The sequence below is a fragment of the Oncorhynchus kisutch genome, linkage group LG17 (assembly GCF_002021735.2).
Source record: "Oncorhynchus kisutch isolate 150728-3 linkage group LG17, Okis_V2, whole genome shotgun sequence".
Taxonomy (NCBI): Eukaryota; Metazoa; Chordata; class Actinopteri; order Salmoniformes; family Salmonidae; genus Oncorhynchus; species Oncorhynchus kisutch.
Genome location: NC_034190.2, coordinates 11,621,867 through 11,635,643, shown reverse-complemented (window position 1 = coordinate 11,635,643; position 13,777 = coordinate 11,621,867). Strand labels below are relative to the sequence as shown.

The 13,777-nt window shown below is 41.9% G+C and overlaps 1 protein-coding gene across 16 annotated transcripts in view; it reads left to right on the top strand.

Annotated features, from left to right (window-relative positions):
* LOC109908430 (focal adhesion kinase 1-like) overlaps positions 1-13,777 on the top strand; it is a 241,193-nt gene that overhangs the window by 177,877 nt on the left and 49,539 nt on the right. For all 16 annotated transcript variants that reach the window (XM_031795110.1, XM_031795109.1, XM_031795111.1 and 13 more), the window contains 5 exons: positions 403-480; positions 1,339-1,446; positions 4,097-4,214; positions 5,162-5,192; positions 12,691-12,764. In XM_031795110.1, the coding sequence (XP_031650970.1) occupies positions 403-480; positions 1,339-1,446; positions 4,097-4,214; positions 5,162-5,192; positions 12,691-12,764 (409 nt within the window). The remainder of the gene's footprint in view (positions 1-402; positions 481-1,338; positions 1,447-4,096; positions 4,215-5,161; positions 5,193-12,690; positions 12,765-13,777) is intronic.

Genomic DNA, 13,777 nt, shown 5'->3' with positions numbered 1-13,777 from the left:
CACCTTCAGTGAAGAGCAAAAAAACTGGCATGACGATGGATTTTACATCGCATGATTATTTCCAAGGTTAAATTTGTTTTCTCAACCATTCAATTCTGATGTTCTCAGACAGTGGAGTCGAGCCAGATATGGGGGTTGTAATTTGGATGAGCCTTAATGAAATGACGGTTGCATAGTGACCCCTGCTGGACATAATGAGCACAATGTGTTTTTTAGTTTTATCCAGCAATGACAATGACCTCAATGATGTAGCACACAGGTGTTTTCATGGTTATGAGTTGACACTTGGAAGCCGACAGACTGAACACTCTGTTTGACTCTCATTGTGTATGTCTCTTCTTGATTTGTGACTGAACTGAAGACAATCATCCCAATGGTTCTTTCTCTCTATCTTACTGACAGTTGAGCTGGGTCATCCAAGTAGAGTTAGCCATCGGACCTGAGGAGGGCATTAGCTACCTTACAGACAAGGGCTCAACTGTAAGTAGGAAATGTTCATATTTCTCGTGTTGTGTATCCTTCTCTTGCATCTCCACACAAAACAAGCGCAGGCCTTGCAGTAATATGACTTCTATAGCTTAAAACCAAGAACATCAAACGTTCTCAAAGATATTTAGGACCATTACATGGTGTGGTCTTCCTCAGGGCTAGTCTAACCTATGGGCTATTCTCTCTTTCCCCTCACTATACAATATTTATTTCCCCTGAAAATATTGGTTTTCAAAGAGCATTCCTAGTCATTATGTCATGATGTCTTCAGGGGCTGAGGTAATGAGAGGGAGAGAGTGAGAGAGACTGTTAAGTAAGATCCTCCCAAAATCGCCCCTGAGGGTTTTTACCCACCAAACTGAGAGTGTCATATTTTCTCCTTGTTATTTCACTGTGAGCCAAGGTTTTAAGAAAGTTTATTTCTGGAATCCAAGAGACCCCTCTTGTTCTGTAAGCAAACGATACGCCAAAAAACATCCCTATCAACAACAGAAATGTAGCAGCTTCAAATTAAGTACAGCTTCCCGAGAAATATTGTGACTATTTTAAAAGTTAGTTCTACTTTACTTTAGGAATCATCATTTGAAACGCCGTACAGCAACATTTTCCTCTCGCAAAAACACAACCCTACTGGGCACAGACATCAATTCAACGTCTAGTCCGCGTTAATTCAACATGAGTTCAAAGAAATTACGTGGAAACTATGTTGATTCAACCTGTTTGTGACAAGTGGGCTGCTCTGTGAGCTGACTCACTGTATGTGAAATTATCATCTGCAGCACAGTTTATGATGTAAAAAAAACAACAACATTTGATTCATTGATTTATTGATTCATTCCTCCCCTCCAGCCAACCCACCTGGCCAACTTCACCCAGGTGCAGACCATTGGGTACTCCGTCATGGAGGACAAGGAGAGGAAAGGCATGCTGCAGCTCAACGTGACCGGTGCTGCTGAGGTACCAATCAACCATGGTTGTCACAGATGGCACCCTATTCTTTATATATGTAGGGTAAAGTACCTTAAGGATGCACACACATAATAACATCCCTTACCATGACTCGACGTGTTTAAGATGTACACAAATTGAGATAACTGTTGTAAATGCTGCTCATTTCAGCCATTCCAAAATGTCTTGTTTTGCAGCCTGCACTCCGCCATTTCCAAATGGTTCCACATCGTCTTTCTGTTGGAGACGACTCTTACTGTAACACACATTCATCCACTCAGGGGCCCTTTCATTTGTGATGGCCCGGCCATAAAGGATGATTGTAGTATTGGGTTACTCCTCTGTCTGTCAGCCATAGAGGATGATTATTGTTTTGGGTTACTCCTCTGTCGGCCATCGAGGATGATTATAGTATTGGGTTACTACTCTGTCTGTTGTAGAGGATGATTGTAGTATTGGGTTACTACTCTGTCTGTTGAAGAGGATGATTGTAGTATTGGGTTACTACTCTGTCTGTTGAAGAGGATGATTGTAGTATTGGGTTACTACTCTGTCTGTTGTAGAGGATGATTAATGTATTGGGTTACTACTCTGTCTGTTGAAGAGGATGATTGTAGTATTGGGTTACTACTCTGCCTGTTGTAGAGGATGATTGTAGTATTGGGTTACTACTCTGTATGTTGTAGAGGATGATTATAGTATTGGGTTACGACTCTGTCTGTTGTAGAGGATGATTATAGTATTGGGTTACTACTCTGTCAGCCATAGAGGATGATTATAGTATTGGGTTACTACTCTGTCTGTTGTAGAGGATGATTAATGTATTGGGTTACTACTCTGTCTGTTGTAGAGGATGATTATAGTATTGGGTTACTACTCTGTCTGTTGAAGAGGATGATTGTAGTATTGGGTTACTACTCTGCCTGTTGTAGAGGATGATTGTAGTATTGGGTTACTACTCTGTATGTTGTAGAGGATGATTATAGTATTGGGTTACGACTCTGTCTGTTGTAGAGGATGATTATAGTATTGGGTTACTACTCTGTCAGCCATAGAGGATGATTATAGTATTGGGTTACTACTCTGTCAGCCATAGAGGATGATTATAGTATTGGGTTACTACTCTGTATGTTGTAGAGGATGATTGTAGTATTGGGTTACTACTCTGTCTGTTGTAGAGGATGATTATAGTATTGGGTTACTACTCTGTCTGTTGAAGAGGATGATTGTAGTATTGGGTTACTACTCTGTCTGTTGTAGAGGATGATTGTAGTATTGGGTTATTACTCTGTCTGATGTAGACGATGATTGTAGTATTGGGTTACTACTCTGTCTGTTGTAGAGGATGATTAATGTATTGGGTTACTACTATGTCAGCCATAGAGGATGATTAATGTATTGGGTTACTACTCTGTCAGCCATAGAGGATGATTAATGTATTGGGTTACTACTCTGTCAGCCATAGAGGATGATTAATGTATTGGGTTACTACTCTGTCAGCCATAGAGGATGATTAATGTATTGGGTTACTACTCTGTCAGCCATAGAGGATGATTAATGTATTGGGTTACTACTCTGTCAGCCATAGAGGATGATTAATGTATTGGGTTACTACTCTGTCAGCCATAGAGGATGATTAATGTATTGGGTTACTACTCTGTCAGCCATAGAGGATGATTAATGTATTGGGTTACTACTCTGTCAGCCATAGAGGATGATTAATGTATTGGGTTACTACTCTGTCAGCCATAGAGGATGATTAATGTATTGGGTTACTACTCTGTCAGCCATAGAGGATGATTAATGTATTGGGTTACTACTCTGTCAGCCATAGAGGATGATTATAGTATTGGGTTACTACTCTGTCTGTTGTAGAGGATGATTAATGTATTGGGTTACTACTCTGTCAGCCATAGAGGATGATTAATGTATTGGGTTACTACTCTGTCAGCCATAGAGGATGATTAATGTATTGGGTTACTACTCTGTCAGCCATAGAGGATGATTAATGTATTGGGTTACTACTCTGTCAGCCATAGAGGATGATTAATGTATTGGGTTACTACTCTGTATGTTGTAGAGGATGATTATAGTATTGGGTTACTACTATGTCAGCCATAGAGGATGATTATAGTATTGGGTTACTACTCTGTCTGTTGTAGAGGATGATTATAGTATTGGGTTACTACTATGTCAGCCATAGAGGATGATTATAGTATTGGGTTACTACTCTGTCTGTTGTAGAGGATGATTATAGTATTGGGTTACTACTATGTCAGCCATAGAGGATGATTAATGTATTGGGTTACTACTCTGTCAGCCATAGAGGATGATTAATGTATTGGGTTACTACTCTGTATGTTGTAGAGGATGATTATAGTATTGGGTTACTACTCTGTCTGTTGTAGAGGATGATTGTAGTATTGGGTTACTACTCTGTCAGCCATAGAGGATGACACTAGCCAGTGTGTTTGTGAATAAAGTAGAGATGTGTGATGGGAGGGGCAGCTGGCAGCCCCAGGCAGAGCAGAACAGTTGTAACATCCCGGTCTGTCTGTCTGTCTGTCTGTCTGTCTGTCTGTCTGTCTGTCTGTCTGTCTGTTCCTCTGCCTGTCCTGGCAATAATGACTCTTTGTGGGCTGCTGCTCTGTGTCCATAGCCTCTCACAGTGACCACGCCGTCACTCACCACAGCTGAAAACATGGCCGACCTCATAGACGGCTACTGTCGCCTGGTCAACGGAGCCACCCAGTCCTTCATCATACGGCCACAGAAAGGTACGTCTCCCCCCCACACACACACACATACTGTCTCAATAACATACCAGTGTATGTTCATTGTGTTGCTAGTGCCAGTTGCACTCTGCCTTTGACACACACACACACACACACACACACACACACACACACACACACACACACACACACACACACACACACACACACACACACACACACACACAGTTTGATTTTGTATGGGGGCTGCTTACATGTTTCTGGTTTTGACGATTGTGTTATGGCAGTCACAGATATGTCTCAAACAGTCTCAAAAAGATACTACTACTAACAATGATTACTGTAGTTAAAGTATGTTGGTGTTTGAGTGTTGACATTACTAGGTTTTCAAGACTGCGTCGCTCCAGTTACGGTGACAGATTCACTCTGCCTTGGGTGCTGTTCTTATTTGAGTCTAAGTGGACTGCATTGTATTAGGCCAAACTTTAGGCAATCACCACAAAAGTTGCCTGTAGTGTTATTTTTAAACTCTTCCCGTTTTCTAAGGTTTCCAGTTGTAGTTTGATTTGGAAATACACTCATATAGAATTGTTTTGTTGTGTTCATGACTTCCCCAATGCCTTTATTACACATTGATAGTGGTTGTAGATAAATTCCCTGTCAATACACTCAATGCTTATATCAGTCTGATGGAGATCTGGTTTATTTTCAACATAAAACACCTTGGTCTTTGCTTGGAGCAGATTTGTTTTTGGGAGAGGAGCGGGGGGGTGGTAGTAAGCCTTGTTTGGAGTTGGACTGTCTGCCTTTTCCTGTGTGGGAGGAAGGGGAGCAGGGGAACAGTTGAAACAGGCTTCTCCTCTCCTGTGCTCGTGATTTCCTCACCCACACACCTCTTCTTTGGATTAAAATGATGAACATGTCTTGCATTGTTTTACGGTATCTGCTTTGCTTGACAATATTTCTCGTCTGTATGTTTTGTTAAACAGAGGGAGAGAGAGCATTGCCGTCAATCCCTAAGTGAGTATCTTCCATCCCGGTACACAACATTATTGATCAATGGGTATATTTTGAATGTTCATTCACATAAAAAACCTAAATGATAGTATAAACATAAATAACTGTGTAAGAAACAAACAATAATGCAAAAAAAAATAAGTATCTGCTCAGTAAATCTATTTGTGGGACTCCAAGCGTCAGCTCTGTTATCAAATCACAGCCACTGTACAATGTAATGTGCAGGGTAAAATGCTACACCAATGTAATGTGCAGGGTAATATGCTACACCAATGTAATGTACAGGGTCATATGCTACACCAATGTAATGTACAGGGTAATATGCTACACCAAAGTAATGTACAGGGTAATATGCTACACCAATGTAATGTACAGGGTCATATGCTACACCAATGTAATGTACAGGGTAATAGGCTACACCAATGTAATGCACAGGGTAATATGCTACACCAATGTAATGTACAGGGTAATATGCTACACCAATGTAATGTACAGGGTAAAATGCTACACCAATGTAATGTACAGGGTAATATGCTACACCAATGTAATGTGCAGGGTAATGTGCTACACCAATGTAATGTGCAGGGTAAGATGCTACACCAATGTAATGTACAGGGTCATAGGCTACACCAATGTAATGTACAGGGTCATATGCTACACCAATGTAATGTACAGGGTAATAGGCTACACCAATGTAATGTGCAGGGTAAAATGCTACACCAATGTAATGTGCAGGGTAATATGCTACACCAATGTAATGTGCAGGGTAATATGCTACACCAATGTAATGTGCAGGGTAATATGCTACACCAATGTAATGTACAGGGTCATATGCTACACCAATGTAATGTGCAGGGTAATATGCTACACCAATGTAATGTGCAGGGTAATATGCTACACCAATGTAATGTGCAGGGTAATATGCTACACCAATGTAATGTACAGGGTCATATGCTACACCAATGTAATGTACAGGGTCATATGCTACACCAATGTAATGTACAGGGTAATATGCTACACCAATGTAATGTACAGGGTAATATGCTACACCAAAGTAATGTACAGGGTCATATGCTACACCAATGTAATGTACAGGGTAATATGCTACACCAATGTAATGTACAGGGTAATATGCTACACCAATGTAATGTGCAGGGTAATATGCTACACCAATGTAATGTGCAGGGTAATATGCTACACCAATGTAATGTACAGGGTAATAGGCTACACCAATGTAATGTACAGGGTAATAGGCTACACCAATGTAATGTACAGGGTAATATGCTACACCAATGTAATGTACAGGGTAGTAGGCTACACCAATGTAATGTACAGGGTAATAGGCTACACCAATGTAATGTACAGGGTAGTAGGCTACACCAATGTAATGTACAGGGTCATATGCTACACCAATGTAATGTGCAGGGGAATATGCTACACCAATGTAATGTACAGGGTCATAGGCTACACCAATGTAATGTACAGGGTAAGATGCTACACCAATGTAATGTACAGGGTCATATGCTACACCAATGTAATGTACAGGGTAGTATGCTACACCAATGTAATGTACAGGGTAATAGGCTACACCAATGTAATGTACAGGGTAAAATGCTACACCAATGTAATGTGCAGGGTAATATGCTACACCAATGTAATGTACAGGGTCATAGGCTACACCAATGTAATGTACAGGGTCATAGGCTACACCAATGTAATGTGCAGGGTAAAATGCTACACCAATGTAATGTGCAGGGTAGAATGCTACACCAATGTAATGTACAGGGTCATAGGCTACACCAATGTAATGTACAGGGTTATAGGCTACACCAATGTAATGTGCAGGGGAATATGCTACACCAATGTAATGTACAGGGTAATAGGCTACACCAATGTAATGTACAGGGTCATAGGCTACACCAATGTAATGTACAGGGTAATATGCTACACCAATGTAATGTACAGGGTAATAGGCTACACCAATGTAATGTACAGGGTAATAGGCTACACCAATGTAATGTACAGGGTAGTAGGCTACACCAATGTAATGTACAGGGTCATATGCTACACCAATGTAATGTGCAGGGGAATATGCTACACCAATGTAATGTACAGGGTCATAGGCTACACCAATGTAATGTGCAGGGTAATATGCTACACCAATGTAATGTGCAGGGTAATATGCTACACCAATGTAATGTACAGGGTAATAGGCTACACCAATGTAATGTACAGGGTCATATGCTACACCAATGTAATGTGCAGGGGAATATGCTACACCAATGTAATGTACAGGGTAGTAGGCTACACCAATGTAATGTACAGGGTAATAGGCTACACCAATGTAATGTACAGGGTAGTAGGCTACACCAATGTAATGTACAGGGTCATATGCTACACCAATGTAATGTGCAGGGGAATATGCTACACCAATGTAATGTACAGGGTCATAGGCTACACCAATGTAATGTACAGGGTAATATGCTACACCAATGTAAAGGGTAATATGCTACACCAATGTAATGTACAGGGTCATAGGCTACACCAATGTAATGTACAGGGTAATAGGCTACACCAATGTAATGTACAGGGTCATATGCTACACCAATGTAATGTGCAGGGTCATATGCTACACCAATGTAATGTACAGGGTCATAGGCTACACCAATGTAATGTACAGGGTAATAGGCTACACCAATGCAATGTGCAGGGTCATATGCTACACCAATGTAATGTGCAGGGTAGTATGCTACACCAATGTAATGTACAGGGTCATAGGCTACACCAATGTAATGTACAGGGTAATAGGCTACACCAATGTAATGTACAGGGTCATAGGCTACACCAATGTAATGTACAGGGTCATAGGCTACACCAATGTAATGTACAGGGTAGTAGGCTACACCAATGTAATGTACAGGGTAAAATGCTACACCAATGTAATGTACAGGGTAATAGGCTACACCAATGTAATGTACAGGGTCATAGGCTACACCAATGTAATGTACAGGGTAATAGGCTACACCAATGTAATGCACAGGGTAATATGCTACACCAATGTAATGTACAGGGTCATATGCTACACCAATGTAATGTACAGGGTAAAAGGCTACACCAATGTAATGTACAGGGTAATAGGCTACACCAATGTAATGTACAGGGTAATAGGCTACACCAATGTAATGTACAGGGTAATAGGCTACACCAATGTAATGTACAGGGTAAGATGCTACACCAATGTAATGTACAGGGTAGTAGGCTACACCAATGTAATGTACAGGGTAATAGGCTACACCAATGTAATGTACAGGGTAGTATGCTACACCAATGTAATGTACAGGGTAATAGGCTACACCAATGTAATGTACAGGGTCATAGGCTACACCAATGTAATGTACAGGGTAATAGGCTACACCAATGTAATGCACAGGGTAAAATGCTACACCAATGTAATGTACAGGGTCATATGCTACACCAATGTAATGTACAGGGTAATAGGCTACACCAATGTAATGTACAGGGTAATAGGCTACACCAATGTAATGTACAGGGTAGTATGCTACACCAATGTAATGTACAGGGTAGTAGGCTACACCAATGTAATGTACAGGGTAATAGGCTACACCAATGTAATGTACAGGTTGTAGGCTACACCAATGTAATGTACAGGGTCATATGCTACACCAATGTAATGTACAGGGTCATAGGCTACACCAATGTAATGTACAGGGTAATAGGCTACACCAATGTAATGTACAGGGTAATAGGCTACACCAATGTAATGTACAGGGTAATATGCTACACCAATGTAATGTACAGGGTAATAGGCTACACCAATGTAATGTACAGGGTAGTAGGCTACACCAATGTAATGTACAGGGTCATATGCTACACCAATGTAATGTACAGGGTAGTAGGCTACACCAATGTAATGTACAGGGTAATAGGCTACACCAATGTAATGTACAGGGTAGTAGGCTACACCAATGTAATGTACAGGGTCATATGCTACACCAATGTAATGTACAGGGTAGTAGGCTACACCAATGTAATGTACAGGGTAATAGGCTACACCAGCGGTCGGCAACCTTTTCCATTTGGCGTGCCAAGGTATCGTACCATTTATAGGGATCTGCGTGCCAAGGTATCGTACCATTTATAGGGATCTGCGTGCCAAGGTATCGTACCATTTATAGGGATCTGCGTGCCACGGTATCGTACCATTTATAGGGATCTGCGTGCCAAGGTATCGTACCATTTATAGGGATCTGCGTGCCAAGGTATCGTACCATTTATAGGGATCTGCGTGCCAAGGTACCGTACCATTTATAGGGATCTGCGTGCCAAGGTATCGTACCATTTATAGGGATCTGCGTGCCAAGGTATCGTACCATTTATAGGGATCTGCGTGCCAAGGTATCGTACCATTTATAGGGATCTGCGTGCCAAGGTATCGTACCATTTATAGGGATCTGCGTGCCAAGGTATCGTACCATTTATAGGGATCTGCGTGCCAAGGTATCGTACCATTTATAGGGATCTGCGTGCCAAGGTATCGTACCATTTATAGGGATCTGCGTGCCAAGGTATCGTACCATTTATAGGGATCTGCGTGCCAAGGTATCGTACCATTTATAGGGATCTGCGTGCCAAGGTATCGTACCATTTATAGGGATCTGCGTGCCAAGGTATCGTACCATTTATAGGGATCTGCGTGCCAAGGTATCGTACCATTTATAGGGATCTGCGTGCCAAGGTATCGTACCATTTATAGGGATCTGCGTGCCAAGGTATCGTACCATTTATAGGGATCTGCGTGCCAAGGTATCGTACCATTTATAGGGATCTGCGTGCCAAGGTATCGTACCATTTATAGGGATCTGCGTGCCAAGGTATCGTACCATTTATAGGGATCTGCGTGCCAAGGTATCGTACCATTTATAGGGATCTGCGTGCCAAGGTATCGTACCATTTATAGGGATCTGCGTGCCAAGGTATCGTACCATTTATAGGGATCTGCGTGCCAAGGTATCGTACCATTTATAGGGATCTGCGTGCCAAGGTATCGTACCATTTATAGGGATCTGCGTGCCAAGGTATCGTACCATTTATAGGGATCTGCGTGCCAAGGTATCGTACCATTTATAGGGATCTGCGTGCCAAGGTATCGTACCATTTATAGGGATCTGCGTGCCAAGGTATCGTACCATTTATAGGGATCTGCGTGCCAAGGTATCGTACCATTTATAGGGATCTGCGTGCCAAGGTATCGTACCATTTATAGGGATCTGCGTGCCAAGGTATCGTACCATTTATAGGGATCTGCGTGCCAAGTTATCGTACCATTTATAGGGATCTGCGTGCCAAGGTATCGTACCATTTATAGGGATCTGCGTGCCAAGGTATCGTACCATTTATAGGGATCTGCGTGCCAAGGTATCGTACCATTTATAGGGATCTGCGTGCCAAGGTATCGTACCATTTATAGGGATCTGCGTGCCAAGGTATCGTACCATTTATAGGGATCTGCGTGCCAAGGTATCGTACCATTTATAGGGATCTGCGTGCCAAGGTATCGTACCATTTATAGGGATCTGCGTGCCAAGGTATCGTACCATTTATAGGGATCTGCGTGCCAAGGTATCGTACCATTTATAGGGATCTGCGTGCCAAGGTATCGTACCATTTATAGGGATCTGCGTTATGATTTTCATTTGCGCATTTTCTGTGGAACTGTTTCATTTCATTTCTCAGTCTTCATATCTCGAAACTAATGTCATCTGGTTAATCAACATGACATCTAAATGATAGGAATCTAAAAGACACTTCTATCGCTAATATGTAAAAAATAGTCTATATAAAGCATTGCAGGAAATATCCTGATAAATATCCTATAAATCACATTGGCTACACATGGCCTGTCTGCAAGGAACATGAAACATTGTATCAACTATTAACTCTTTCAGCCCATAGCTTGTGCTATCAAACTTGCAACGTTGTATTAAATATTCTGGGCCCTCAGAGTTTCCTGTGCCAGTGAGCTCTGGACAGACAGACAGACACAGCTGTAGGCTATTTAGCAAGGGATTAGAAGTAATCATGTAGGCCTTTTTTTATGATTGTTTCCACGAGATCAGAGCATGTCATTTTTTCCCCATTTTATGCTGAGTGGTTATCGAAAGAGAGCTTGGAAAGATTTTTCAAATAGGCTACGTTGAGGATCTATTGTCATTCTCAATGGATGTAAAAACAGACTTCGTTTACTTTCAGTTTGAGGTGAAGAAAAAATGACTTTGAGAAGCTCCACAGTGATGGTGAGTTAAGACAATCATAAATCGTATCAGATCCCCAAATGGTCACATTTCTAAGCCTACATTTGCACGCGTAGCCTAGGACTACATCTATGGGTAATCAGGTGCGCGTCCTTTTACTCAAGATTGACAATGAATAAATTAACAACTCGTAAATGGAATGAAATAAACCGAAACCTTTGTAGAGAGAGAGAGCGTAGAGTGTAGCCTACGTTATGCGCTCTGTACACCACTACAATGATGACGGTAAGACTCTGAAAATAATATATTGAATGTATTAACAGCAATACCCATAACCATTGTAGTTTCTAAATGATGGTAATTAACAGTAAATATACTACTGGGTGATACTGGTGTGTCATCCCCCCCCCCCCCCCCCAGACTCTGCAATGGATTAGTCCACTCAGACAGGCATTATTCAGACAGGTGTCTCGTGTGACATAAATTATTTTTATGTATTTGCCACTGCTCGATTAAAAAATCTCGGTCGACCAATAGCCTGTCAACCAAACAATCGACCAGTCGACTAAATGGGGTCAGCCCTAAAGCACATTTTACATGTATATTTTAGTAATTTAGCGAACGCCCTTATCTAGCCCTTATCCAGCCCTTAACCAGCCCTACTACATCTAGAGCTAGAGAGGGTTTTTCCAAAATTACACCTTTTCTCTCTCTCTCCCTCTCTATTTTTCTCTCTCTCTCTCTGCTCTTTGGCACTCTGGGCTTTGGTCAAATAAGGATAACCGTTACGGAGCCAAATATTTTCCACTTAGTGTTTTCAAACGCTTGTAAAGTGTCTCTCTCTCTCTCTCTACGCTCTCTCTCTCTACATCTTCCCCTCTCTCTACATCTTTCTCTCTCTCTCTCTCTCTCTCTCTCTCTCTCTCTCTCTCTCTCTCTCTCTGTAGCTCAGATAACAAGCTCTTCTAAAAACCTATTTCAACAGTTCTGGGGAAGAATCCTGATAAAGAGTTGTATTTTCTGAGAATTCCTCCTCCCTAGTCCCCTTGGTCCTGCACCTCAGCACTACATCCTTCCAAGACTGTTTAGTGGCTCCAGGAGGAGAATGGTACTCTTTTCAGGAATGCACTTGAACATCCTGGAGTTGCTGTGGACGCTGTTTACTAACTGGTTTTAGGTTTGGGAATTTCTCCTGTTGATCCACTCGGTCTCTGCTCTTTACCCTGCAGGGTACCTAACAATGAGAAGAAGGTGGTAGAGGGGGTGGTCCGGAGCGCTGGGGTGCGTGCCATCTCTGTCTCAGGTAAGAGATCAGTGCCTCATCAATCATCTCTGACTATCTTACTGTACTGTACATAGCTGGGCTATTGATGGAAGTCGATATATGTACGGTTGCTGGAGCGAAGATGACCATGCTTTAATCAGATAATGACACTCAAGCTGATCCCAGCTTGAAAGTCCTTACTTGGATGTTTGTGGGTGTTTGGTTCTTCCTAGGGCGTACTTCTATTCATCTATTCATATGGTTGGCTACACTTCCAGGATTAAAAGCTCGCTAGATAGTTGCCTTGGAGGTTTCTCACATGTCACTCAGATCTTAAAAGCTCATCTTGTTTTTTTTTCAGTTGAGGCAGTGATTTAGCAGCAGCAGTACACCTTGAATTGCATGAGACACATCTATCACACTGTAACTGAACACTGCAGCCTTAGCTTGTGGATTAGCAAGTGGCAGGAGGAGTCACTGCTAAGGAGACGGGGAGGACGGGAGGGGATTGGTGGTGTGAGGGGTGCCAAGGCCTGCAGCTGGAGAGACCCATGCAAACACAAGGGCCCAGAAGGATGTCTGAACCTCTCTCCAACCATCAACAGCATCAACCATCCATGTAGGGTCTGAGCGGAGCCATGCCCCCTAGGTGTGAACTACATTTAGGGGTTTGGTAATAATATGATTAGGGTCTCAAGGCAAGCTGAAGTTCGGAGCCGAAGTCTATGCCCCTTCGTCGGTCATTGGTCAACAGTAAGGTTTCTTCAATTAAGTGTTTGTTGTCTCTCAACAATAGAAGACATGTTTTCATGCACATTTTTTCACTTGAGAAATACTGCACCAAACATCTTTAGTTAGCTGTAAAATTGCGTGACTAAGATCTCCTCGGAAAAAACATAAGTCAAGAAATCTGTCATAATTCTTTACACCTTACATTAATTTAGACTGTTTTGGGGAAGGGTATACTGGCTAAGGCGTCTCAAGATGGACCAGCAGTACTATTACCACTTTAAGGGAGTATGCGAGCACACTTGTTCAGTTCACATAGCCAC